General features: G+C 35.0%; 1 protein-coding gene across 1 annotated transcript; it reads right to left on the bottom strand.

The window, feature by feature from the left end:
* Positions 1 to 5,943: 5,943 nt before the first annotated feature.
* On the bottom strand, positions 5,944 to 6,828 carry LOC107640890 (uncharacterized). Its single transcript, XM_016344394.1, has one exon. It carries the CDS (start codon positions 6,826 to 6,828, stop codon positions 5,944 to 5,946), a length of 885 nt encoding a protein of 294 aa, XP_016199880.1.
* Positions 6,829 to 26,222: the final 19,394 nt, after the last annotated feature.

Raw genomic sequence — 26,222 nt, 5'->3', positions numbered from 1 at the left:
AATATTATTGCTTCTCAACCTATTAGTCTTCTATTTTATTTGTCTAGTTGCTTGAGGACAAGCAACAGTTTAAGTTTGGTGTTGTGATGAGCGGATATTTTATACGCTTTTTGGGGTTAATTTCATATAGCTTTTAGTATGTTCTAGTTAGTTTTTAGTCTATTTTCATTAGTTTTTAGGAAAAATTTATATTTCTGGACTTTACTATGAGTTGTGTATTTTTCTGTAATTTCAGGTATTTTTCTGGCTGAAATTGAAGGAGCTGAGCAAAAATCTTATTCAGGCTGAAAAAGGACTGCTGATGCTGTTGGATTCTGACCTCCCTGCACTCAAAGTAGATTTTCTGGAGCTACAGAACTCGAAATGGCATGCTTCCAATTGCGTTGGAAGGTAGACATCCAGGGCTTTCCAGCAATATATAATAGTCCATACTTTGCACAAGGATAGATGACGTAAACTGGCGTTCAACGCCAGTTCTCTGCCCAATTCTGGCGTCCAGCGCCAGAAAAGGATCAAAAGCTGGAGTTGAACGCCCAAACTGGCACAAAAACTGGCGTTCAACTCCACAAATGGCCTCTGCACGTGAATTGCTTAAATCTCAGTCCCAGCACACACCAAGTGGGCCCCAGAAGTAGATCTCTGCATCATCCATCATAGTTTAATCATTTTTTGTAAACCTAGGCTACTAGTTTAGTATTTAAACAGCTTTTAGAGACTTATTTTGCATCTCATGATATTTTAGATCTGAACTTTGTACTCTTTGACGGCATGAGTCTCTAAACCCCATTGTTGGGGGTGAGGAGCTCTGCTGTGTCTCGATGAATTAATGCAAGTATTTCTGTTTTCCATTCAAACACGCTTGTTCCTATCTAAGATGTTCATTCGCGCTTAACTGTGATGGAGGTGATGATCCGTGACACTCATCACCTTCCTCAAACCATGAACGTGTGCCTGACAACCACCTCCGTTCTATATCCGATTGAATGAGTATCTCTTAGATTTCTTAATCGGAATCTCCGTGGTATAAGCTAGAACTGATGGCGGCATTCATGAGAATCCGGAAAGTCTAAACCTTGTCTGTGGTATTCTGAGTAGGATTCAATGATTGAATGACTGTGACGAGCTTCAAACTCGCGAGTGCTGGGCGTTAATGACAGACGCAAAAGGATGAAGAATCCTATTCCAGTATGATCGAGAACCGACAGATGATTAGCCGTGCTGTGACAGAGCATGTGAGCATATTCTTCACTGAGAGGATGGGAAGTAGCCATTGACGACGGTGTTCCCCTACATACAGCTTGCCATAGGAGGACGTGCGTGCGTGAATTAGAAGACAGAGGAAAGCAGAGATTCAGAAGACAAAGCATCTCCAAAACTCCAACATATTCTCCATTACTGCATAACAAGTAACCTTTAATCCATGCTCTCTTGTTTATTCGCAATTCAACTGATCAATATAATTGACTTTCTAACTAAGATTTACAAAGTAACCATAGATTGCTTCAAACCAACAATCTCCGTAGGATTCGACCCTTACTCACGTAAGGTATAACTTGGACGACCCAGTGCACTTGCTGGTTAGTGGTACTAGTTATGAAAAGTGTGATTCATAATTAGTGCACCACCGCTCTAGCACTGGCTGAAGGAGGGATGTTGATACACTTTGTAATTTCATAATTACCAGTCCTTACATATGGTGGTTCTTCAGGATCACGGAGTTGGTATGAATTCTCAATGCCACCAAAATCAAAAATCCGGACTTAGAAATTGGAGTTTCCTTTGTGTGTGAAATATAGCATGGAGTCCAGATTGATTTTGTACATCTGGTAGAACTCCTCCCAGCCACGAGTCAATGCAATTTTGCCACTTTGGAGTTGCGTCCAGAAGCACCGACAGGGGTTATTCCTTCCGTCAGGCACAACCAGGTCCAGGTAGGGGGTACGGTTTGGTAGCTCATTGAGAGTTATAGGTAATGACTGTTAAACATAGGTCAAGTTCTGTCAAAACATCGATAGCATTGCAAAAACTTTAAAATTAAGAGGTGTGTAGTCAAGGGATGTTAATTACCAGTTTGAACATTGATGGCCTTATTACTGGCTTTAGAAACCTCAACTTGTAGTTCTATGTGGTACCGTGATCCATCGCTTGCACTCTCTTACCCTTGTCCTTCGAAGACGTCATCTATGGCAAGTGTCACACAGTGATCAAGTTCAAAAAGGAACAAAATCAGAGTTCATTTAAAAAAACTCATACAGTTGAATCTTTTGATTTAAAATCAACACACATGCATGTTTTTGGAATTGGAAACAAAGCGGTTCAATTTTTTCACATACAGTGCAACTATATTTTGTTGAAATGGTTTACTGTCGTGATCTATTGAATCTTTAACAGAACAATCTTAATCAAACCTAAATGCATAAAATCCTTTTCAGACGAACAAATCAGAAACCCAAATCAGTCACCCATTCATTTAAAAAAGGTTAACTGTCTTATTTTGATTTTACAACGATTACATTTTTACTACATTGACACTACATGCAGATGATGATTAACAACCGATCACTATCAGGATAAGAGTTAGGATAGAGTTTCACCTTGTTTGACATTTTCTCTGAGACGAAGCTGTTGGAGTTGATACCTTTAGCAGCAAATTGTGTGTTAGGTTAGGGTTACTATGAGGAGTATTTTGTGAAGGAAGATGGAAAGTGAATAGTGATTACTGAAGAATACTTATGTTACACGCTTGTGAATGAAAAAAAAATATAAAGTAAAAAATAAGGGATTAAAACGCGGCGTTTAAAAAAATTGAAATTTTAATTTAGCTATTAAAACCTTGCGTTTTTCGATAATCTCCAACAAATATTCCGTTCTATCCTAATAACTCTCCGTAAATCCCTCTCCATCGATTCCCGTTTTCAACGAAAAACTAAATAAAATTTAATTTACCTCCCAAAAAAAAAAGAAATCCTAGAAAAATGAAATTATTAATTGTTTGTTATTAACCCAATTAAGGTTTGCAAAGTTGTTGGAACACATTTTATGACTTAAATAAAATAATTTAATTAATCGGTTTATACGTAACTACTACTATTTCTTTTGAAAATTAAATTCTTCAACATTTGTTATTAGCGAAATTAATGCTAGATTAAAATATAACCGGTAGAAACTCGAAACAAACGTTTTAAAATTTTTAAATTTAAATTCAATTTTTTAAATAATTTGATTACTGGGTATCTTTTTTTCTTTTTTTAAATGCCTGTGACTACCTATTTTGATAACTATTAGTGTTTAAATTTAAATTCTTCAATGAAAATTATTAACCTACATAAAACTAAAAAAATCTTTCATGTTTGAGGCAAAAGTAACTGGGTAAGTTAAAATGTTGAAATCATTTGATTACTTGCTTTCTTGATACCTACTAGTATTTAACAACAACGTGTATTAGCAATGGATAACAATTTCATTTTGAAAACATTTTCTGATTCAATTAAAGGGGATCTCTGCACATTTATAAACGACACATTTCCAAAATATTTTGATAATCAATCAATTAAAGGATATTTTACGTTTTCCAAAAATTAGGATAACACAGAGTTGGCTAATAATAAGTACCCTCGACCACTGATTCGACTTTTGGATTAATTTTACATTAAAAGGTTTAATAAATTCTCAACTAACATAGTAACATAGCAAAAAAAACTGAACAGAAAAAAAGTTACACTCATTAATCAACTATTCTTCGTCTGAACACTTCCTTGGCATCTCCCTCCCTTCAACCACAGCCATCTTCGAAGTAATTAAACAAGAATGGAGCCTGGATTCCGATAAGCATCTTCTTCAATTTTTACTACCTCCTTTGATAGCAGCCGTATCTGTAAAGAATAAAATCGAGCATATTTAAATAACTGCATGCAGAGAATAAGTAAATAAAGAGTCACAAAATGTTTGGCTACTCCCTTCTTTTAGGTTTCAGTCCCCTGTGTTTTATTTGTTGTTGTTTCTTCATGTTGGTTAGGTATGTTAATGCATTAAGGAACATACAACAATCGTACAACCAGTTTTATGTCTTCGGGCTCTTTGCAACAGATGTACGTATATCCACAATTTTTCCTTCTTTCGTTGTTATGATTCTGTTAAAAAACATTTGGAAAACTAACTTGCCATGGTTTTGTCTTGTTCCGCCACAGGATGATGTTGAATTCCCACCTAATATCGTGAATCTATTCAAGTGGTACAGTACCACTGATCTTTATTTAATAGACACTCAAGACAATTGCCTCCACATCACGCCCAAGAGAGACGGTGACAGGTTCTGGATTAAGGGAGCTGATTTAGGGAGGATACGACGCATGTATAGATGATGTTCTTTGCTGAATGTGGAGCTTAGGTACGTTGGCTGGGGAGTATTCTACATGATCGTCAGGGACATTAACCGGAAAGATGAACCTCCGTGTGTCTTTGATGAACTGTATGCGTCGAAGGTGTTGCCTGAACATATTATACAACGCTTAGCTTCGGTGTGCGGTGTTTACTTCAACAAAGAAGCCCAACTTAGAGTCTACCACACCGAGATGTTCCTTAGGAATCACCGCTGGAGCCAACAACAGCAATATTTCGATACTCAGCAGTCAGGGTTAGTAACATCTGACCACTATTTTCTGGTCTAATTTCTCACGTTTTCATGTTTTATGCCTAAATTTTTTTAACTCAACTACAGTGTAAACAAGAGGCAACATAGTGGGGGGCTGAGGCAGGTCCTAGTAAGCGACAGCGACCCGAGACCTCTCCTGACTCGTCCGTCAACCAGGGGTCAACTTAACATATTTATGCAGACCTTTAAAATTTCCTGTGTAGTGTAATTAATCAAAATGTTATTCTGAATGTGTTATTTTGTATGTGATGTTCTGTGTTTGACATTTGGTGACCAGTTGTGATATTCTATGGTTTGTATTTATGGTGCATATCTTGCATTCTATTTTATTGCGACTACGTTTGGTTATAAGCAGTGTATCGACCAAATAGTGACTGCTACTGAATACAAATGATACTGTTTGCACATATCATATATGATGACAATAGTATGTGGGAAAATAATCGATTAGGTTAAGCATTTAACAGAAAAAAAATTTCATGTTAACTGTTAAACAATCAGTTTTGCCATGAAAAGAATTTTAGAGGTTTAGCTATTCTTCTTGTTTAAGATTTGTTTGTGGCCATAACAAAATCATTGTCACAATATTGCATTCCCTCAAGAATGCTGGGTTTATTTGATTTCTTCACTTTGTTATTTGTTAATTGGGGCACTCGCCCGGTTTTGGTTTTTAAAAAGTTAAAAAACAAAAAGGAAATGTACTAGAGTTCCAAAACAAGTATATTGTCACTGGCCCACTTAAATTTCAATTGGAATTTTTTGACATAATGTATAATCCTTTATGTTTTAGAAAGATTTTTTTCTAACAACAGCTTTAGGGCCCACGAAAAAAACTAAAAACTTATACACAAAGTGTCTGCCACATACACCAGTCCGATTTCAAAATGTCCAACTAAAAAAGGTGATATTCAACTAATATATTTTCAAAAAACATTCCCGGTATGTCTCCTACGTTAGTCCCAACAAGTTCAAGTACATCATAATATCTTATGTTTGGGAGGTGGATGGTGAAGGACTCCAAACGACATGAACTTAATTAATGGTCATAGGGTTTGTTATTTCCAATTTAAACTTCATGACCACAGCCGAATAAGGAACCAGATTGATCAAGATTTTATCAACAAAATCCGGTAACATGGAAAGATAATTTAACTTGGATATAAAAAATGACCATATAACGTATAAATCAGCTCCCTTAACAAGTAAAGATTCTAGTGTAACTAAATTATTTTGAAAAAATGACACTAACCTTTATCGTCTATTGTAGACTAATTCACACAGCGATAATGTGTTCATGTCCACCATCTGATCCAACTTTTCATGCCTTGTATGGTATGATGAACAACATTTTTGTCCCCCATGATAATGCGTGAGATTGATGCGTCGTTGAAAAGAACGAAAGCAAAATCACCCGAGTCTTTGTCCCTCCGAGGCATGACTGTCACCCTTTGAACCACATGACCAAACAAGTTGCAGAAAAACTCAGCAATGCCATCTGCAGTGGGCATGGACTCTCGACCGAAGCATACGGTCAGTGTCTTTGGACGTTCCGCGTCATCCAGCTCCTTGCAGACGTACTTTTGCTTTCCCTTATCTTGCTCAGTTTGCCTTCCTCCTTGTTGCATATGCAATCCTCGGCCATTATTATGTCTACTCAATGCCTTTGGTGCAACTGATATGCACTGGTCCTGTGTGTTGAAACGCAATAGTCTTTTAGGATTCCTCTGATACTCCAACCACACGGCATCCATTGTTATGTCGCCTAGAATTCTAGAGCAAATGTTTGAGAGGATATCGGGAATTATCGTTAGGAGGACGGATCTCATCCTATGAACCTGGTATAAGGTGAGCTCAGTTTTTAGCACGTGTCCGAGGGTTTCGAGTTTTCTGGATTTCTCCACAACCCCTGAGAACTCTGAAGATAGTAGGCATTGTAAACAGATGACACATTCCTCGGCAAGACTGTTCATAAACCAGCCCTCCTTTTTTATGGCTGTTTGCACAATACCACTCAGTCCCATGGTCTCCATTGACAGTAGAAATGCCATGACCATCAAGGACTGTTTAACTTCACGGTGAAGGACTTGTGTCAGCATCCTGAATGCAGTTCGATCGATTCCATGGAACATTTCCAAACATTCGATTGCCATGCTTGAGGGCTTCCTTCTAGTATCCATGTTGTATGGGGTAGAATTTGTAAGCATATAGTTTGTAGTTGTAGTTTTTTATGCGTAGACCACCAACTCATTGCCTCCTTCTTGTACGCATGCAGCATGGTCTCCACTTTATTGCACCATGTTCTTGCTCGTAGTCCTAGACTAACCATCACCTACCTAATTGGAATATTATTTAATGGCCTTAATTACATGGTATACAGGTATATAGTATTATGGATACCACTAGGTGCGGTTTATAGTTTCTTCTTGAAATAGAACATGCGATAACTTTATCTAATAAGGAGAAATTGAAATTAAATTGGGTAAACCTCCCCATATTTTATGAATCATACCAAGTTATTTAGCTTAAGCAACTTTAAACCAAAACTGAGTTTTAGTGCTATCGATGTGTTCAGTTTAGGGTTCACGGTTCACTGTGTACGGTTCAATGTGTAACGTTTAGGGTTCACGGTTTATTCGTTAGGTCTTATAGTGAATGGTTTATGGTTTATGGTTTGGCGGTTTTGGGTTCAATGTATACGGTTCAATGTGTACGATTTAGTGACTAGGACTAAGAGTGAATGGTTTCGTGCCTATGGTTTATTGTTTGGCGGTTTCCGGTTCAATGTTTACGGTTTAGTGTTCACGGTTTGGTCGCTAGGTCTTTTAGTGAATGGTTTCGTGTCTATGGTTTATGGTTTGCCGGTTTTTGGTTCAATGCGTATGGTTCAATGTGTACGGTTTAGTGACTAGGTCTTATAATGAATGGTTTCGTGCCTATGGTTTACGGTTTGGCAGTTTCCGGTTCAATGTGTAAGGTTTAGGATTCACGGTTTGATCGCTAGGTCTTATAGTAAATGGTTTCGTGCCTATGGTTTATGGGTTGGCGGTTTCTGGTTCAATGTGTAACGTTTAGGGTTCACGGTTTGGTCGTTAGGTGTCATAGTGAATGGTTTCGTGCCTATGATTTATGGTTTCGCGATTTTGGGTTCAATGTGTACGGTTTAGAGTTAACGGTTTGATCGCTAGGTCTTTTAGTGAATGGTTTCGTGTTCAATGTGTACGGTTTAGGATTCACGGTTTGGTTGTTAGGTCTTATAGTGAATGGTTTCGTGGCCATGGTTTATTGTTTGGCAGTTTTTTCTTCAATGTGTACGGTTCAATATGTACGGTTTAGTGACTAGGTCTTATAATGAATGGTTTCGTGCCTATGGTTTACGGTTTGGCGGTTTCCGATTCAATGTGTAAGGTTTAGGGTTCACGGTTTGGTCGTTAGGTCTTATAGTGAATGGTTTCGTGCATATGGTTTACGGTTTGCCGTTTTCTGGTTCAATGCGTACAGTGCAATGTGTACGGTTTAGTGACTAAGTCTTAGAGTGAATGGTTTCGTGCCCATGGTTTATTGTTTGGCGGTTTCCCATTCAATGTGTATGGTTTAGGGTTCACGGTTTGGTCGTTAGGTCTTATAGTGAATGGTTTTGTGCCTATGGTTTATGGTTTGGCGGTTTCCGGTTCAATATTTAAGGTTTAGGGTTCACGGTTTGATCGCTAGGTCTTTTAGTGAACGGTTTCGTGTATATGGTTTATGGTTTGCCGGTTTTCGGTTCAATACGTACGGTTCAATGTGTACGGTTTAGTGACTAGGTCTTAGAGTGAATGGTTTCGTGCCAATGGTTTATTGTTTGGCAGTTTCTGGTTCAATGTGTACGGTTTAGGGTTCACGGTTTGGTCGTTAGGTCTTATAGTGAATGGTTTCGTGGCCATGGTTTATTGTTTGGCGCTTTCTGCTTCAATGTGTACGGTTCAATGTGTACGGTTTAGTGACTAGGTCTTATAATGAATGGTTTCGTGCCTATGGTTTACGGTTTGGCGGTTTCCGATTCAATGTGTAAGGTTTAGGGTTCACGGTTTGGTCGTTAGGTCTTATAGTGAATGGTTTCGTGCATATGGTTTACGGTTTGCCGGTTTTCGATTCAATGCGTACAGTTCAATGTGTACGGTTTAGTGACTAAGTCTTAAAGTGAATGGTTTCGTGCCCATGGTTTATTGTTTGGCGGTTTCCCATTCAATGTGTACGGTTTAGGGTTCAAGGTTTGGTCATTAGGTCTTATAGTGAATGGTTTTGTGCCTATGGTTTATGGTTTGGCAGTTTCCGGTTCAATATTTACAGTTTAGGGTTCACAGTTTGATCGCTAGGTCTTTTAGTGAACGGTTTCGTGTATATGGTTTATGGTGTGCCGGTTTCCGGTTCAATGCGTACGGTTCAATATGTACGATTTAGTGACTAGGTCTTAGAGTGAATAGTTTCGTGCCAATGGTTTATTGTTTGGCGGTTTCTGGTTCAATGTGTACGGTTTAGGGTTCACAGTTTGGTCGTTAGGTCTTATAGTGAATGGTTTCGTGGCCATGGTTTATTGTTTGGCGGTTTCTGCTTCAATATGTATGGTTCAATGTGTAGGATTTAGTGACTAGGTCTTATAATGAATGGTTTCGTGCCTATGGTTTACGGTTTGGTGGTTTCCGGTTCAATGTGTAAGGTTTAGGGTTCACGGTTTGGTCGTTAGGTCTTATAGTGAACGGTTTCGTGCATATGGTTTACGATTTGCTGGTTTTCGGTTCAATGCGTACAGTTCAATGTGTACGGTTTAGTGACTAAGTCTTAGAGTGAATGGTTTCGTGCCCATGGTTTATTGTTTGGCGGTTTCCCATTCAATGTGTACGGTTTAGGGTTCACGGTTTGGTCGTTAGGTCTTATAGTGAATGGTTTTGTGCCTATGGTTTATGGTTTGGCGGTTTTTGGTTCAATATTTACGGTTTAGGGTTCACGGTTTGATCGCTAGGTCTTTTAGTGAATGGTTTCGTGTATATGGTTTATGGTTTGCCGGTTTCTGGTTCAATGCGTACGGTTCAATGTGTACGGTTTAGTGACTAGGTCTTAGAGTGAATGGTTTCGTGCTAATGGTTTATTTTTTGGCGGTTTCTGGTTCAATGTGTACGGTTTAGGGTTCACGGTTTGGTCGTTAGGTCTTATAGTGAATGGTTTCGTGCCTATGGTTTACGGTTTGCCGGTTTTCGGTTCAATGCGTACGGGCTAGGGTTCACGGACTAGTTACTATATTTTAGATTGAATGGGTTCGTGCCTATGGTTTATGGTTTGTCGATTTCCGGTTCAATGCGTACGGTTCAATATGTACTGTTTAGTGACTAGGTATAAGGTCTTCGAGTTAATGGTTCCAGTTTTTTAGTGAGTAGAATCAATGTTATGCTACTATCAATTATACTAAAAAAGTTCCAAACACATTACTAATAGTTAGTTGTAAGTTTCGTTATTTTCTTTCGGGGAAGGAAGTGCTTTGCGATGAGGGATGGGAAGTTCAGTCTCCTATAAGTAATAGGCAACGGGCTTAAAGGTGGAAAGCAAAAAAGTCATTAGGCAATAAATTAGATGATGAGTGTCCATGACAAACGAAAAAGCAAAGAAGTGTGTGGGAGACAGGTAATGTTATACACGTAGTTAATGAAAAGGAATATAACTCATAGGAAATGGAAAAAAAATTTCCCTTTTCTCGAGCTATCAGCAAATACGTGTATGATTTTCATACTAACCTTTTTGAGTGTTTAGCCGTCGCATTAAACTTTGTTGTGGACTAAATCTTTGACCGGGTGTGTGATAATAAGAGATAACAATAAACACAATTCTGTTATATGAGCATATTACTTTATGAGAAGTAATTGATTAAACTTAATGGAGACAAGCATTCATTACGAAAATTAAAACAAATCTTCCAGTAACCGATTGGTTAAAGAAAAAAAATAGACGGTTACCAGAAAACTTTTATTAGCTTTGACTACATCAATGTAAATAAACTAATGTATTGAGCTGAATAACTTCAAGTAGTTCCAAAAGATGGAGACTTCGACTCAACAAAAATAAAAATAAAAAAAAGGTTGGAGCCTTATCTTTTACCAATCAGAAAAAAGAGTTTTATGTAAATTATTTTTTTGCAAAACTTTAGGAATATAAACTAGATACGTAAACTGCCTCATATATTAGAGGTCTACAACCAAATATCAATCAGTTGTCAAAACTCCTTTGAATAGTAGGGACAACCTACCATGTTTGTTATTCTTTTAAGAAATTGTGCTTGCTAGTGGAGTGCAACTCATTAACTGTACATGTTGCAGTATTTTTCATGTTTTTTTTTAATAAAAAAATTAAACAGCTATAACACCCAATGGCTGCCAGAGAGAAGCGACGCTCAACACAAAAAATAGAAAAGGGAGACGACGAAGCCAAAAAAGAACAAAGTAGAAAAATCTCAAGAAAAGTTGTCGACAAGGAAGTGATAGAACTGTCATCAAGGTTAGAATTAAATTATATTTCGACAAACTAGTAATGTCCTTTTAAACCGGTTCCGAATATAAAGTATTCATATTTTTTAGTTTTGTTTTTCATAGTCTCCGAGAAAGCACCATGCATGACCAGCGACTACATATAAATTTTAACGGTGGAGCCGGCAAAGAGATAGGCGATGACTTCGGTAAAACTACAGTCGTAGAAGGTTCCCTAAAAGAAGTGGTAACACAAATGTCGACGATGATGAATACACTTTCAAACCTGATTGCTTCCCAGACCAAGACGTGTTATCCTGTGTTTGGAACTATGCCACAAACGATTAATCTTCGGAATGGTCTGCCCGATAACTTCAACCCTACAGTAATGCCTGTGATCATGAGTGGATTCAGCATGCCATCCGGTACTCTTGAGAGAAATCTGGATTCCTCCAAGAAGATTAGATCCAACATGTCCAGCATTCATCAAGCCGCGGATTCAATATCGCATATAGCTACAAAGTGTTGTTCAATGTCTCCGAAGTATGAACAAACACCGCCAGATGATTATGTTATTCGCCAAAGTTTGTTCAGCGATGATGGTACTGGAAAGAAGACAGCTACAGAACCAGTTATAACGAGTAGCTTAGACAAGGCTGTATATGTTAGCTACTTCAACCCGGCTGACAGAAAATTGCCACTAGCGAAGGAAATCGCAAAGATACCTGCGGTGGGTTATATCATGTTAAGTAAGTGTTAAAGATTTGTTGTTCTAATTAACTATTAATAACTAACGGCTTAGTTTTCGTTTTATCAGTGGACGCCTGTTCTGTTCCGTCCCCCAGCTGATATCGCACTGTGCAAGGATGAAGTTTTAGTCGTAACCTACGTCTTTGGTTCAGATCTGGAGGATGAAGAATTGAATTCGGAGATAATCTCACAAACAAACTTGTGGCACGCTAATAGGAGAGTCATGTATACTCTACTGCCAAACAAACCATTGGTGGATGAGGTATGGATTTTTCAGGCATTAGCATTCGTTAATTTCATAAATGAAATTCCTAACATATAAAATAATTTTAATAAGGGAATATATGTTTATATTTTTTCTTATTGGCCGTCAAACAACGAACGATAAAGCAGATCATAAACCTGACATCAAGCATGCTCATGTGTGATGCACGCAAGGACACCGGTTTTCCCTGCTTGTGGTTTTTACCAACTACATTTTCAGTGAGTGAAAACCATTAAGAGATTCTCCATCTCCTGGTTTCCATTGATTTTATACATGTTCATGAAAAATCAAATTTCAGCAATTTGCCCTTAATTGGACTCACTCCCCCAAAGACTTTGAAACGCTATTACGCTGAGGAATACATGTGAGAGTTTGAATCGTTATGCAAGGTAAGTTTCTAATTTAATTATCGTAATATATGATAATGTAAGTAAAGAATGCTTATTCCAATATAACTTATTTATGTATTTTTTTGTTAGATTTTTGTTCCAATGAATGAGGATAACATGCACTGGTACCTGCTTGTAATTGACATTGAAAAAAGACACCTAATATTACTGGATTCTAAACCATGCGTCTCAAGCAGAACCAGGCACCGTCGTTGTGCGAAGCTAATGGTAGTGTTTCAAAATTTCTAATAGGCGGAAATAAATTCTAAATTGCTTGAACAGGCAGCGGACTTGACACTTGAAATAAATTTTACTTTGATTACAGGCACTGTTTATTGAGGAGATGCTTGATGACTCGACCTTCTATGCTAACCAAACAACACACAGACCAGTAATTTCGGAATATCATATAATACACCCTGCAGAGATTGGCGAGCAAAACGATGACTCGTAAGAAACCTTATAAGTTTTTATTGCTTGTTGAATTCTGAATTACTGAGAGACATCAATGAATTTGCTAACGTGTGATGAAAAAATTTTCCTTTTGCACAACTAAAAGAGACCGTTAACATATTTATTGACGTTGTTATTGTGCTATACATTGCTTTTCCTGCCAGCCTTGGTTAAGGAAGATAATATTTTTTACAGTACCATTCCATCTGCTATGATAATGTACCCTTAGAAATTAAGTTGGTTATAGACTTCAATAAACTTTTTTTAAATATACAAGGAATGATTGTGGAGTTTGGGTGACAACCTGGATGAGGGAGTGCCAATGGAGGAGTAACTACAATATTAAGATAATTATAAAATAAAATTGGTTTCATGCTTTCATATATTATCTCAAAATTTTAATCTAACCTATGCGTCTGAATTTTTTTTTTCGCTTATGTAAATGAAAGTACTAGATTACGGCTGGCTATTGATCTGGTCATGAATCCGTTCAATTTGAAATCCCAGGAAGTCCTTGAGGCAGCAAAGAAATACTACAACGAAATATCTAAAAAGGAAGAGCGATTGGTTAAGGGGATAGGAAATATGCTCTGAGTTATTTATACCTAAGGCATTAAAATAGTTGTGTCCATTGCATAGACTTTTAATTCTTTAATGCTTGCAATAACTTATTCTGATTATGTTATTTGAAGTACTTTATGTTAATTTTCGATTTGGGTTTTGTGTTGCACTTACTGATTGAGAAAAAGCTACTGGGTCGTAAAAATTATGATTATGTTATTTGAAGTACTTTATGTTAATTTTTGAATGGAACACCACATTTTGTTATGTTAATAAAAAAAGGATTGAATGATTTCCTATATTTTGTAAATCAATTAAGTAAACATGATTTCAATAATTTACCTAAATATAAACACAAGATTAAACTTATTATATTTTTTTATTTTATTTTGTGTAACCTTCGTTATGTTTATTCATTTAGTGATACGTATACCAATGAATGGTTATTAAACTACATTTACCTTTACCAAAACAAGAGTAATACAATTCAAATAGAGTTTATTATGTGTATTTATTATTCAGTTTAGATTTTCGAAAAGGTTTGATTAGTGATGAGGTTTGAATCCTAATGGATGGCTTTAAGATATCCCTTCAACTTCATATCCAACCGGTATGACGTTTGGTTTTACCCTTTTTAAAAGTAAAACTTGACTTCCTAAAAAAAATCATTTGACAACAATATTTTAAACCCTCTTCTAATTCACTCACCGCACCTATCAACTTCAGAAACTAGTCACTAATCTTAGCAAACAAAGATGGAGCCAGAATTTCGGTAAGCATATAACTATTATCTGCTTTTTGTTCAATTTTTTTTCACATACATGACCATCTGTCTTTGCATGGTTTGTTCTTTTTAACATTGATTACTTCTCAACTTTCGGTTCTGTCCTTCCATGGTTTCTTATTTTTAACAATGCTGACTTTTCATTTTTTGGTTCGTGGTGGCTAGTTACGTCAATGCCTTAAGGAACGTAAGAAGATGCCCTGACCAGACTTTCGTCCTAAACCTATTCCCAACAGATGTAAGTTTATTTCAGACACCGCAGACGCTACTTCTTTTTACGTTTTTTTATCTAATTTTTTTCAAAATCTGTTTAACATCTAATTTTGTTTCTCTGACTATAGGAAGATGTAAGGTTTTCACAGCACATTGTATGGAACTTTTCGTTCTTTACAACCAGTGATCTCTACTTCATAGACAGACAAGACAACTGTCTCCATATCCACCCAAACAGAGACGGTGATAAGTACTGGATCAAAGCAGCCGACATAGGGAGGATAAGATCTCTCTATCGACCAACTCCACGGCTTATTCTGGAACTCAGTTACGTAGGTTGGGGTATCTTCTACATGCTTGCATGGGACAATACTCATTCGGAAGAAATGTCCAGAGCCGTTAATGAGATATATGCCTCCAACGTATTGCCGGACCAAATCAAATAGTGGCTGACGGACAGATGCAAGGTACACTTCAACAAGGATGCACAGGTGGCTGCGTTTGAGACCGAAAGGTTATTACGCCGGCAGCATCGGAGGCAACAAGGTTCACCACCGCGTTCTCACGAGTCAAGGTAACAATAACTTGTTTACTTAGGAAATTAAATTTACAGCCTTTTTTATATTCATTGTTGTATAATAAATTTTCCAAAATTACTGCAGGTTCAACCGCCGTCAACAGGGGGGAGGTGCAGTGGCAGGACCTAGTAGGAGGTATGGAAGAAATTTGCCGTATGACTCTTCCGACTCATCTGTGAACCAGAGAACACCATCATCGTAGGACAGAACATGACAAATTAATTTGTTTAAGGTTTATTGGTGAACTAATATTTTGTAATAGTGTTTTGGTAGCCATGTCTATATGTACATGTTTACTTTTGTGGACATCTTCGATTAGTATTCTGTGTAATAGCTTTAATTTTTTGAATATAAATTATCGTGTTGGAAATCGTTATTTTGTTAATGTATATACATCTATTGGTTTATTTTTTATCAACTCTCACACAAGTCTACCATCAGAAGAATTTTTTTATTCCAGTCATTATTTGTAAGAAAATTTGGTAACAAATACTTTTTCATGTGAAAAACTTGACTGTTGTTTTCCTGTGGCTACATGGATGAGGGTGTGGCAGTGGTAACTGGTAACATCCTAATTAGGTATTGGAAATACTTTATGCTGAATCTGCGAAAATGATTAAATTGGGAGTAACATGGTTTTCTTTAGGATGAGGGGTTGTAATGGTGTGATAAGGCCAACAATATTGAAAATCAAGTAAACAGATGAGTGACTATATTAGCAAAATAAAACTTAGCAAGATAAGGTAAATACACATGCAAGACACATAGGGAAAATTGGCGGCTGCTTCTAATTTCAAACTAAATAAACAAAAAATCAAAGATAAGCTTATTGGAGTATGTTGGAATTCCAACGGAATTTATTTACTAGGATAGGCAAAAACTTTGGTAGACGAGACAAATTTAATGGTACACAACACCTAGTTCAAACTGGTTACGATAACACTGGTAAATACAATATTCTGCCACATCAATTCTCGTTGGATGCAACATCTCACACAATTAATAAGTTAGAGAAATTTAGGTTCATTACTTAAAAGAGAGCAACAGACTTCAACCATACAAAAACTACAAAATAAACACAACCGAAAATCAAGACTACGAAACGCGCGTCTAGTAAAATGACTAAATTCCAACTTCCCTTGCCGATTATTCCGGATGAACTGCTACAAGAAATCTTCCTGTGAAGTAGTGCCAAAGCTGTAGGGAGATGTATGTGCTTGAATAAATTCTGGCACCGACAGCTACGCCAACCAGAGACATGCATACAACACATGCGAAGGCAGAAAGTGTTAGATCAACATGTTTTGTTTCATGTTGGATACCCACAACTGTTAATGGGTTCAGATTCACTATATATAGTGAATGCTGCTTCTGGAGAAGAAGTGCATGTTCAGCAACCTTTCGGAGTTGGCATCCATGGGTGGTTTCGTATTGTGGGAGTGTCAAACGGGAACATATGTTTCAAGTTCTCCCGTGAACAAGACGAAACAAGATTTTTGGTATGGAATCCGACAACACAATGCTCTAGAGAAATTTTCGACCCCCACAGGGACCACGGTAGATCGTATTTCCCAGTATATGGTTTCGGTCATGTACCAAACTCAGATGCATACACAATCATACATATGTGCAAAAGGGACATAGCTGATGCCTACGTTTTTTTCTCTAGATATTGTTCAAGGCGTTCTACATGGTTTCACTGCGTTGATTGTCTCCCTGGTGTAGAAAAAATTGACCCTAACTCTGTTTTTAATAATGGTCATGCGTATTGGATAACTGGTACAGGAGATAGCTATGCTACACCCAAGTCTGTTTTATGTTACAGTGTTGAAGATGAATCATTTAGTGAGGTGTCTATTCCAGTAGGTGCAATATATACCGTTCACAATTTACTAACCCACAAGGAAAAAGTTTCACTTCTCGCTCATACACACAATGAATTTGGTTATGTCGCAACAATTTGGCACTTGAATGAAGACGACAGTGGAAACAGAATATTAGAGCAATACTGTAGGTTTGCGAGTCGAAGCATCAGAGAAAATCCAATACTATTCGTGGATGATAACCTACTTTTGTTGGTGAACAATTCAAAGGAAAGAGAGTTACTCGTCAATTACAGGTACAGAGAGCTTGTGTTGACAGAATATGACATCGAACATGGCACTAGAAATCTATTGGTGAGAAGGGCATGGCGATACCCAGAAATGCCACACCCGATCACAGTAAGGTCTACACTCAAGTATTTTACAGGGATGTTTCCTGTCTAGAAATAATTGACATTTAGATCTACTCTGACTACATGTATTGTGGAACTTGGTTGAAACTCTATGTTTAGTATTCCGGTTGATGTTAATTATGTTTTTTTTTGTTAATGAAATCCCCAGAACTGTTATGACACTGGTTAATTCCTAGTGTTTTTTCTTTCAGTTTGTCTTTACTAGTGTATGTTTTACATTGGTTTGAAAGAGCCAAAATTAAGAGAAATGGTTGCATAACAACTTCAATCTATCTAATTCGATGTGTCATGTAGTGTTCCTCATGTACAGGAGATTTATAATAGTGTTATTCTGTTTCTAACCATCCTAGTATAGGGATTATGTGAGAAATATCAGTTAACCTACTAACATTTTACGCGAATATTCAATCAAGAAATGCTATTCCAAAAAAAGATTGATCAAATTAACGGTTAACACACACATGAATGGAATAAATAGTTACCTGGAAAAACTTGGTTTTCTTTTAAAATTCCGGAGAGAGTTGGGCTTAACCGGTTTCAAGCCAGTTGTTGCATTAATCCTCACTTGAATTATCAACTAATTGTTTTTGTAGCTGGCCCAAATTGATAGATAGCCCACTTTACTTTTAGAGAGACTTGAACTACCAAAAAATAAATGTCTTTCCAGGTTAGTTGACCGAGCCCAATCCCAAGTATGACAGAAAGACTAAATATTCAGTTAATTAAAGTAACTAATGCTGGGGAAAAAAATTTCGATGACCTTTGATCATATACTATGTTACACCTTAATACCTAACCAGAACTCATCCGGGATAATCGTGAATCGAGACAATTCGACCTATAATTCGACCAAAGTTTTCCTATGTAACACGATTCGACCAAAAAAGACGACATATAAACAGACATATAAACGGGCAATGTTACAAGACAAACTTACATGATGGCCCTGGGTTTCAGGAGAACAATTGTATACACCACTGCTTTGTTGGACGATGGCAGAACCTAGCCCAGTGCACAGTAAAACCTGCAATAAGCCATATACTCGTTGAATATTACTTTATAAGAAGAAAAACAGAGCAACCCAGTACATGGTAACTTGGTAAGACCTGCAATAAGCCATTAGCACTCCATAAACAAACTCCAGGTTGCACTCTACCTCCACGGCCACGTCTCTGAAATGATCAACCCATTAGCACTCGTTCATTTACTTTGGCATATAGAGTAATAGGAATTCAATCACGTGCATGAAGGGGTGAATAAAGTCAAACAAATTGAGCAAACAAAGGATTCAGCAATAATGGGAAGTTATGGTTTTTTAAAAAGTCAGATCTTTCAATTGGAGTATTATACATCATGTGCAAGGGTATAAAGATGATGATCTACAACTTCAATACCTGATGAGATGAAGCCTTTAAAATCCATTATGTTAACAGACAGGCTAGCTTATTTTAAGCATCATAGCTGCTCTCCTTTGCTGAACAATTGATGTGTATTAGAACAAAGCAGTGGTCATTCATCATGATCAAATAAACTACAAGTGTTAAGATTTATTTAGGTTCAAGGGATTAGAAATTTGGAAACCTATGTAGGAAATTTTCTGAAAGGAAAGCAATTAAACTTGACTAACAAGTTGCAATTCAACAAATTTCCAAAGCCTAACATAACATTCTAGTTTACTTTCAGCTTCTTCATTCTCTGACAACTTAAACTTTATGCTGCACACTAGTATATAAGAAGAAAAACAGATCTTGTCAATTATCTATTGTGGTGGCTACATGATTTGTCATGGAAGTCACCAAATCATCGGTGTATATTGTCATGCCATTCTCCTTCCTACTCTTACAGAATTGCCGAAGATTGAGTTATAACATGACTGCAATCTTAAGCATTCGTTTCACTAATAAAAAGGTTGCTATTTTCTGGTATTCAGGCTGACTTACTACAACATATTAGCCTTCATATGCTACTGAAATTAGTAGGGAACTTTGATAACTAAGTCACAAAAATAAATACCATAAAATATATACGTATCTATAGGTAAAACATAATCAAATTCCAACCATGTTGCCCATATCAAATAAACGACATCGACAATTTTTGCTTTAAAAGCTTCAAGCAATTGTGTGTCTACATTCTAGCAGAAAAATTCTGAAAGAAGGAAATTATTCTTAAGTTTCTCAACCTAATAGAGGTGCTTCAGGTTCCGGTTTTGATCTAATGGTTAGACTTTGTTGATGAAGCCTCCTTCTCTCTTGCAGCTGCTTCTCTAGTCTTCTTCCTCAACTCTCCTTGTATACTTTTCCTGTTCAGTAGCTTCTCTAGGTTTACTATTTTTTTCCTCTACATGTGCTATCAGGTTATCCATTCCGAAATGTTCTTCAACATGATTCTGCTTCCCATCACTCGATCCCCTTGTAGCCTCCCCCTCTCTGACCCTTACAATATGGTCATCAACACAGAGAAAGAATTTGCAATGTGCTTCTGTCACCTAAATCAAATAGAACACAATGAATGTATGGTTGTACAAAATACTCCAATTCAATCTAATCCACATATGTGACTGTAAATAATCCCTAAAGGCTAAATCTTAAAAATCCTTTCAAATTTTAAAGCAATTTTTTTATATCATATCAGGTTCTATGTCAATTCATGCCTCAATCATTCTTCAAAATTAACCAGCACCAATATCAAATTATATACAATATCAACCCAATTTAACAGCAAATCGCTTACAAAATCAAATCATTTTCATAACCAATAGGCATGCCATTCCAAACAATTCAAAATCACATCCACAACAACTTGAGCTAGGGAAAATAACCAAAATTTATATTCTAAACCTCCATTCCAAAAATTCAAAATCAACCAAAATTTAGCATAAACTTAGTGATCATACATGAAGAATTGCGTGCTTACCTTTAACAATGGGCATCCAAAAAATAGCCTATTCGGGTTAGTGTCTATCTTAGACATGTAACAGATGGCATATTTTTCGCAGAAGTATTTTGGGGCCACACCATCTTTTACATTCCCAGGTTGCAGCGAAATTGAACTTGCATATCCAGCTATCAGTTCCTGTTGTCCGCCGGCTTCGACTATGCCTCGTCTCGTGTTTGAGGAGCATGCATCACTGGCCATCAATCTGATTAACATTAAACACAACCATGAATAAATATTCTCAACTATTGCATTCAAAATTGAAACAATCTACTTCGATGAACGGTTATTAAAGAAAGTGAATAACAGAACAAATCATGCAAATTTGGTTGTTAAAATTGACAACTGAAACAAACGAATTAGCTACAGGAAGAAACAGTAGTCCTTACAATGGTTTTTCGAGAGGGTTTTTCTCGTGGGTCGCCGGAATCTTTTCTGCCTAGGGGATGAGTTACGTTCTTCAACGGTTTCGTAAATACTTCACTCTGCCTGTGAGTCACAATAAAGGACACCCGCGTAACCCTAGACGAAGAAGCAGTAGGCAGGATCTTCGATGGGGTTCGAAAAAGTCGATTCACTAACGATGAGTCACCGAAGAAATCAGAAAAATGAGGTAGAAAAAGAGGCTGTGGACATTAAAGCGGTTTTTGAGGGAAGGTTTTGCGAGTGAGTCGCCGGAAAAATCAAACGCTTCACCTACAGGAATGGTTGGAGGAGCAGTGAGGTCGAAGAGGAATCTGTGGACATTACAGGGGTATTAGGGGAAGGTTTTTCGAGTGGATCGCCAGAAAAATCACACCCATCATCTATAGGAAGGGTAGAGAAGAAGGAGTAGTGGATACAAGGGTACAAGAAGCAGTGAGGTTGAAGAAGAAGCAGTTCCTTCGAACTGTATTTTGAGAGGTAGAAGAAGAAGAAGAAGTTGTACACATTGAAATGGTATTTGGAAAAGGTTTTAATTTGTATGGTATTTGGGGAGGAATTTGTAAAATCAATTATTTGTATATTGTACCCATTTATGTTACAGTATAAATACTTAGTGTGGTATAATGTAAATACTATAAAATACAATGTAGTGTAAAAGTATTTAATGAATCAATTAATGAAAGATTAAAAATTTTTTTGATCAATGACTGAGATAATGACACATGTGTAAAGGTAACTTACCCACAAAATTACCATAGATTTGAAAGAAATCACCCTTAAAAAAACCGAAAAAAAAAAACTCCTAAGGTCTTCACCACCTAGCTACTACACCTTAGACAGTTCCTGTATATATATCAGTAGATGTTTTTTCTTTTTCTTTTTTTTTTTTAAAAAAAACCTTCTCACATAATTAACGAAAACTAAATTAAACATTATATTATATGCATGGTTAAAGTATAAAAATTTAATCTTTAATTAATTAATATTTTTTTAAATTATTTTTTTAACTTTTACTTTTTACAAAGTATAAAATTTAGAGTTAGAATTTATAATTTAAAATTTAAAATAAAAAATTTGGCTCTCTACAGTTGAATTTTTGTTTAATATTAAAAAGATATTAAATATTTTTGTATTTCGTAAAAATGCAAAAACATAATGAAAAACGGTTTAATTAATACGTGTCTTTAAATTCTTTTAATAAATACATTAAAACTTTAAATTTTTATATAAATTGTCTAATTAATAACTTTAATATATGTGTTTATTAGAACAAGTGTATATTAAAAACATATAATATAGAACAAGGACATGACACGCGATCCTAATAATTCATACTGAATAGTGTAAGTATTATTTGTTAATGCATATTGAATGATCTTAAATGTGAGCATCATTATTGCATGGACCACCATTGCTAACTCAGGTGCAGTCATCAGCTGTCTCTTTTTAAGGCACCCAACCTTCAAATGCAGGTTATATTCTAAAATTTATAAGACAAGTGATGAGATAGTGACGAAGGATTTTAGGTTTCTTTACAGATTCGGTGAATATGTTTCCTCTTCATTTCTCCTATTGCATAATGTTCATCGTCGACAACACACTGACGGAACCTGAAAGCTCTCTCTCTCTCTTTCTCTCTAATATTGCATCTCTATTATCCTCACTTTCAACATCACTTCTGCATGTAGCTACTAATGACTTTATTAATTAATTAATACACTTCTCGAATGAAATCAGTTTTCTGCTTCAATTAGGTGACTAATATTTTGACTAAAAAATAATAATCTCCTAACTTGCATTTCCTTTATTAGTGTACAAAATTTTAATTGTGTGCCATCTCATTTTAAAAAAATATAATCACCTATTATAGTTTTTTTAACCTATGCGACAAAAATATAATTGGTGTTATAAGTATAAATTAAATTTTTTAAATGTAACAGCCAATGAGTTATAATTCAAATAACATAATCTTTCCATACTTACCTAAAAAACTACGGGTTTCAATTTTTTTATTTTCGGTAAAAAAAATTAATACAAGAATAATCCATGTATTATAAATAATTCAAGCTTTTATTTATATTTCTACTAACTATATATATATATATATAAAAGATTTTTTTATAATATTTATATAAAAACATCTATCTATCTATCTATTAGATTTAGAACTTCACTTTTTTTTTTATTTATAAATAATTTACAATGGTCAAAAAAATAAAACTAGAAATAGGCTACAGTAACCAGGGATTTAATAAGTTTAGGACATTATGAATTCAAAATTGATTGGCAGCCATAATTAATTAATGTTAAAAGCAAATTATTTTGTTCAAGTGAGATGAGTTGTGGCATATTGAAGAAAAGCAAGACACATTATTGTTTGTTTGAAAGGGCAGAGAGTAGAGAGATATAAACGAAAGAAATAATAATTGTGACACAGCACGCAGCAAGACAAAGCACGGCGTAAGTGACGGAGAAAATTACTGTGAAAGCTGCAAGAAAGAGAGGATAAGCTAGCATCTTCATGATTTCTTCTACCTTTTTTCTTTTTAATTCACGAGTTCTTGAACGATGGAAACAACTAAAAAAAGAGTATAGCAGGCTGCCCTTTCTTTTTAAAGAAGGGTTGATAGATTGAAGAAGATGAAAGATTAATTAAAGTAGCACTTAATTTGCACAGATAGATCTCACTCACCACTTTAAACATTCTCTCATTCATTTATTTATCTCATGTACGGTTTCATAATTATTATTAACAGTCGGTGACATCCAAAACTACTGCTTCTGTCTCTTCATCAACTTTTATAATATCAAACCTCTTCTAAATTCTTTTATTCAAATTATTATTCTTTGCCTCTTATTATTATGCACACTAACAATGCTAAACAGAACTTTTTTTACAATTAATTAGGGGTATTTTAATATATTAAAAAATCAAAACCTTTTTCTCAAATTTTTTCCGCTTTACTGCATTTAAGATTAAGATATAACTAAGGCCCTGCATTGCTCTCTTTCTCAAGCTGTTTCAGTTTTGTGGCCCTATATTATACTCATCAATCACCAAGATCCAACAGCATCTCAAAGCCCTTTCTCTCTCTCTGATCCCGAGAGGCATTAAAGTCTGAAGAGTACATTAGACTGACTAGGATGATTACATGCATTAAAGTGTGTAGTGAATTGCAACCATAGAAATTTCGTAACGGAGAAAAATATGTATCCATATGTACATAGCAAGATTAATTATTGTGTTTAAGCTAGCTATGAAGAAACGATGTTTGGATTCTCTGTTGAAAAAGGAATGTGAGGTATAACGAAGGTAGTTTTACTGGGGATCAGTGTTTCAGGAATCAGGATCAAAGAAAAATTTGATCTCATATGTACTGTCTTTTTTATCAGTGTTGTGAATATCTTTTGTCAAAGACTATAGATTATGCGTTTGCAATTTGATAATGTCTTTTGATCAGTTTGTGCAAATACAAAAGTACTGAAATGAAAAAGTAGGGGGACCCGGAGAGACTCAGTGACTTGTGAGCCAAAGCCTGTATCCTCTGTACCATTTCCCATTTTTCCTTTTCCATTTTTGTTTGTGTTTTTTGTGGGGCTTAATGCTCTTTAAAGCTCCAATGCCTTCTTTTATAAACTGCTTTTATCATTAAATAAGTGAACTTTCAATCTTGTCTCTTATCAAATATATATATGGTAAAAAAATATACAGTAAAACCAAAATATATATATGGAAAAAAAATGAGAATTTTTAATCATTACAAGAATTATGAATTTTTACTAATATTTTAACATTTATTAATATTTATCGAACAAGTTAATAATTATTATTTAATTTTAAAAATAGACAATGGGTTTATTAACATTTAAAGTTTACATTTTCTTATCACCAAAAATATTTATGTGATCATAAAAAAGATCCGCCGGTTATTTTCTTTTAGTGAAAATTTGTATTTTACTTGAACATTTTAAAAAAAAAATATGTTAAATCAGTTCTCAACGAATTTTTAGTTGAACAATTTAACTCTAGAAATTTTAATTACTAAATCAATTTCTAACCTTCTATTTTGTTTGGCATATTAATCTCTAAGTCAATTTTTTAATAAAAAATTAGACAAATCAATAATCCTCGTTTATTTAATAAAGACATGTAAGTTTCTAAAATCTTTTAAAATTTTAAGATGAGTTTTTCTATTTAAGTGGATAGTTTGACATTGAGACTAATAAAATAAAAATTTAGAGACTGATTGATGATTAAAATTTGTTGAGAATTAGAATGTTTAACTAAAATTTTTTTATAGATTGATTTAGTATTTTACTAAAAAAATCAATTGTTTTTAAGTATTATTTAAAGAAATATATTATTTTATATTTGTTTGAAATTTTAAAATTTGACTATCAGAAATAATTTCTTACTTAAAATATAATTTTTTTTCTCGGTAAATATTTGATATTCCCATGTCAAGTAAACAAAAATTAAGATATAAAATTATTATTATATCTTAATTATTATATTTTTGTCTAAGAACTTATTTTGAGAATATTTAAAACAATTTTCAACTATTCGTGACGCTAAATAAACAAAGTATTTTATAATACTCAATTATAATATTTTAAAATAAATGCTCACTAAAATATAAGAGTGATAAATTTGTACGTATTCAAAAGAAGTCATATATTGTCACCAAAAAAAAAAAAAAGAAGTCATATATTTGCATTATGTTTTCTAAGTTTTGAATAAGGAGACACACATGCAAAATATATATCAAGTAAAAAAAAACTTATAGATCTTGGAATACATTTTTTTTTTCTTTTGTCAAACACCACAGAAGTGGGTTACTCAAAGTTAAGAGTACAGTATTATTAATCTAGTACACTTAGAACATTTCATCTTGAAGAGTAATTGCTTCTAGCTTTTCTTCCATATGCATTTTGTCATAATGGAATCCATTTTTTTAATTCACGTTTGTCTCTACTGACATACATAGCGGATACGCCATCCATCATTGGAAGAGTTGATTATTCAACTAGCTAGGATTCTTTTATCTCATGTACAGTATTATTTATAGTTGAGAAAGCATTGGTTCAACAATCGTTTATATATATATATATATATATATAAACTTTCAAGTATATCAGTACACTGTATATATAAGTGTGTGTTTGATTACGGATTCATAGATAATTTCTCTTACAAAGTTGACCCTATAAGATCAGTACCATATGAAATAGTATAGAGAGGCAGAAAAGCAACCATAAATATAAAAACATTTATAAAAACATTTGAGACATCAATCACTTTAAAATAATAATTAAAATTAAAAAATAGAATGTAAGAAGAATGTGCCGAAGATGTGACATGATTAGTGGAGAGAGTGAAAGTGTGAATTTTTTTGAAATAAATTAAAGAACTTTTTATTTCTCAAAATAAATAAAAACATCTTTATATATAAAATTTATTTTTTTTTCCTAAAAAGTGTGGTCTGCATGT

Source organism: Arachis ipaensis, chromosome B5 (genome assembly GCF_059453495.1).
Source record: "Arachis ipaensis isolate K30076 ecotype BB chromosome B5, ASM5945349v1, whole genome shotgun sequence".
Classification (NCBI taxonomy): domain Eukaryota; kingdom Viridiplantae; phylum Streptophyta; class Magnoliopsida; order Fabales; family Fabaceae; genus Arachis; species Arachis ipaensis.
The sequence above is the reverse complement of the archived record's forward strand: the minus strand, read 5'-3'. Positions and strand labels throughout refer to the sequence as shown.

Coding starts and splice junctions, on each gene's coding strand:
- LOC107640890 (XM_016344394.1), bottom strand. CDS start 6,828: ATGGATACTAGAAGGAAGCCCTCAAGCATGGCAATCGAATGTTTGGAA.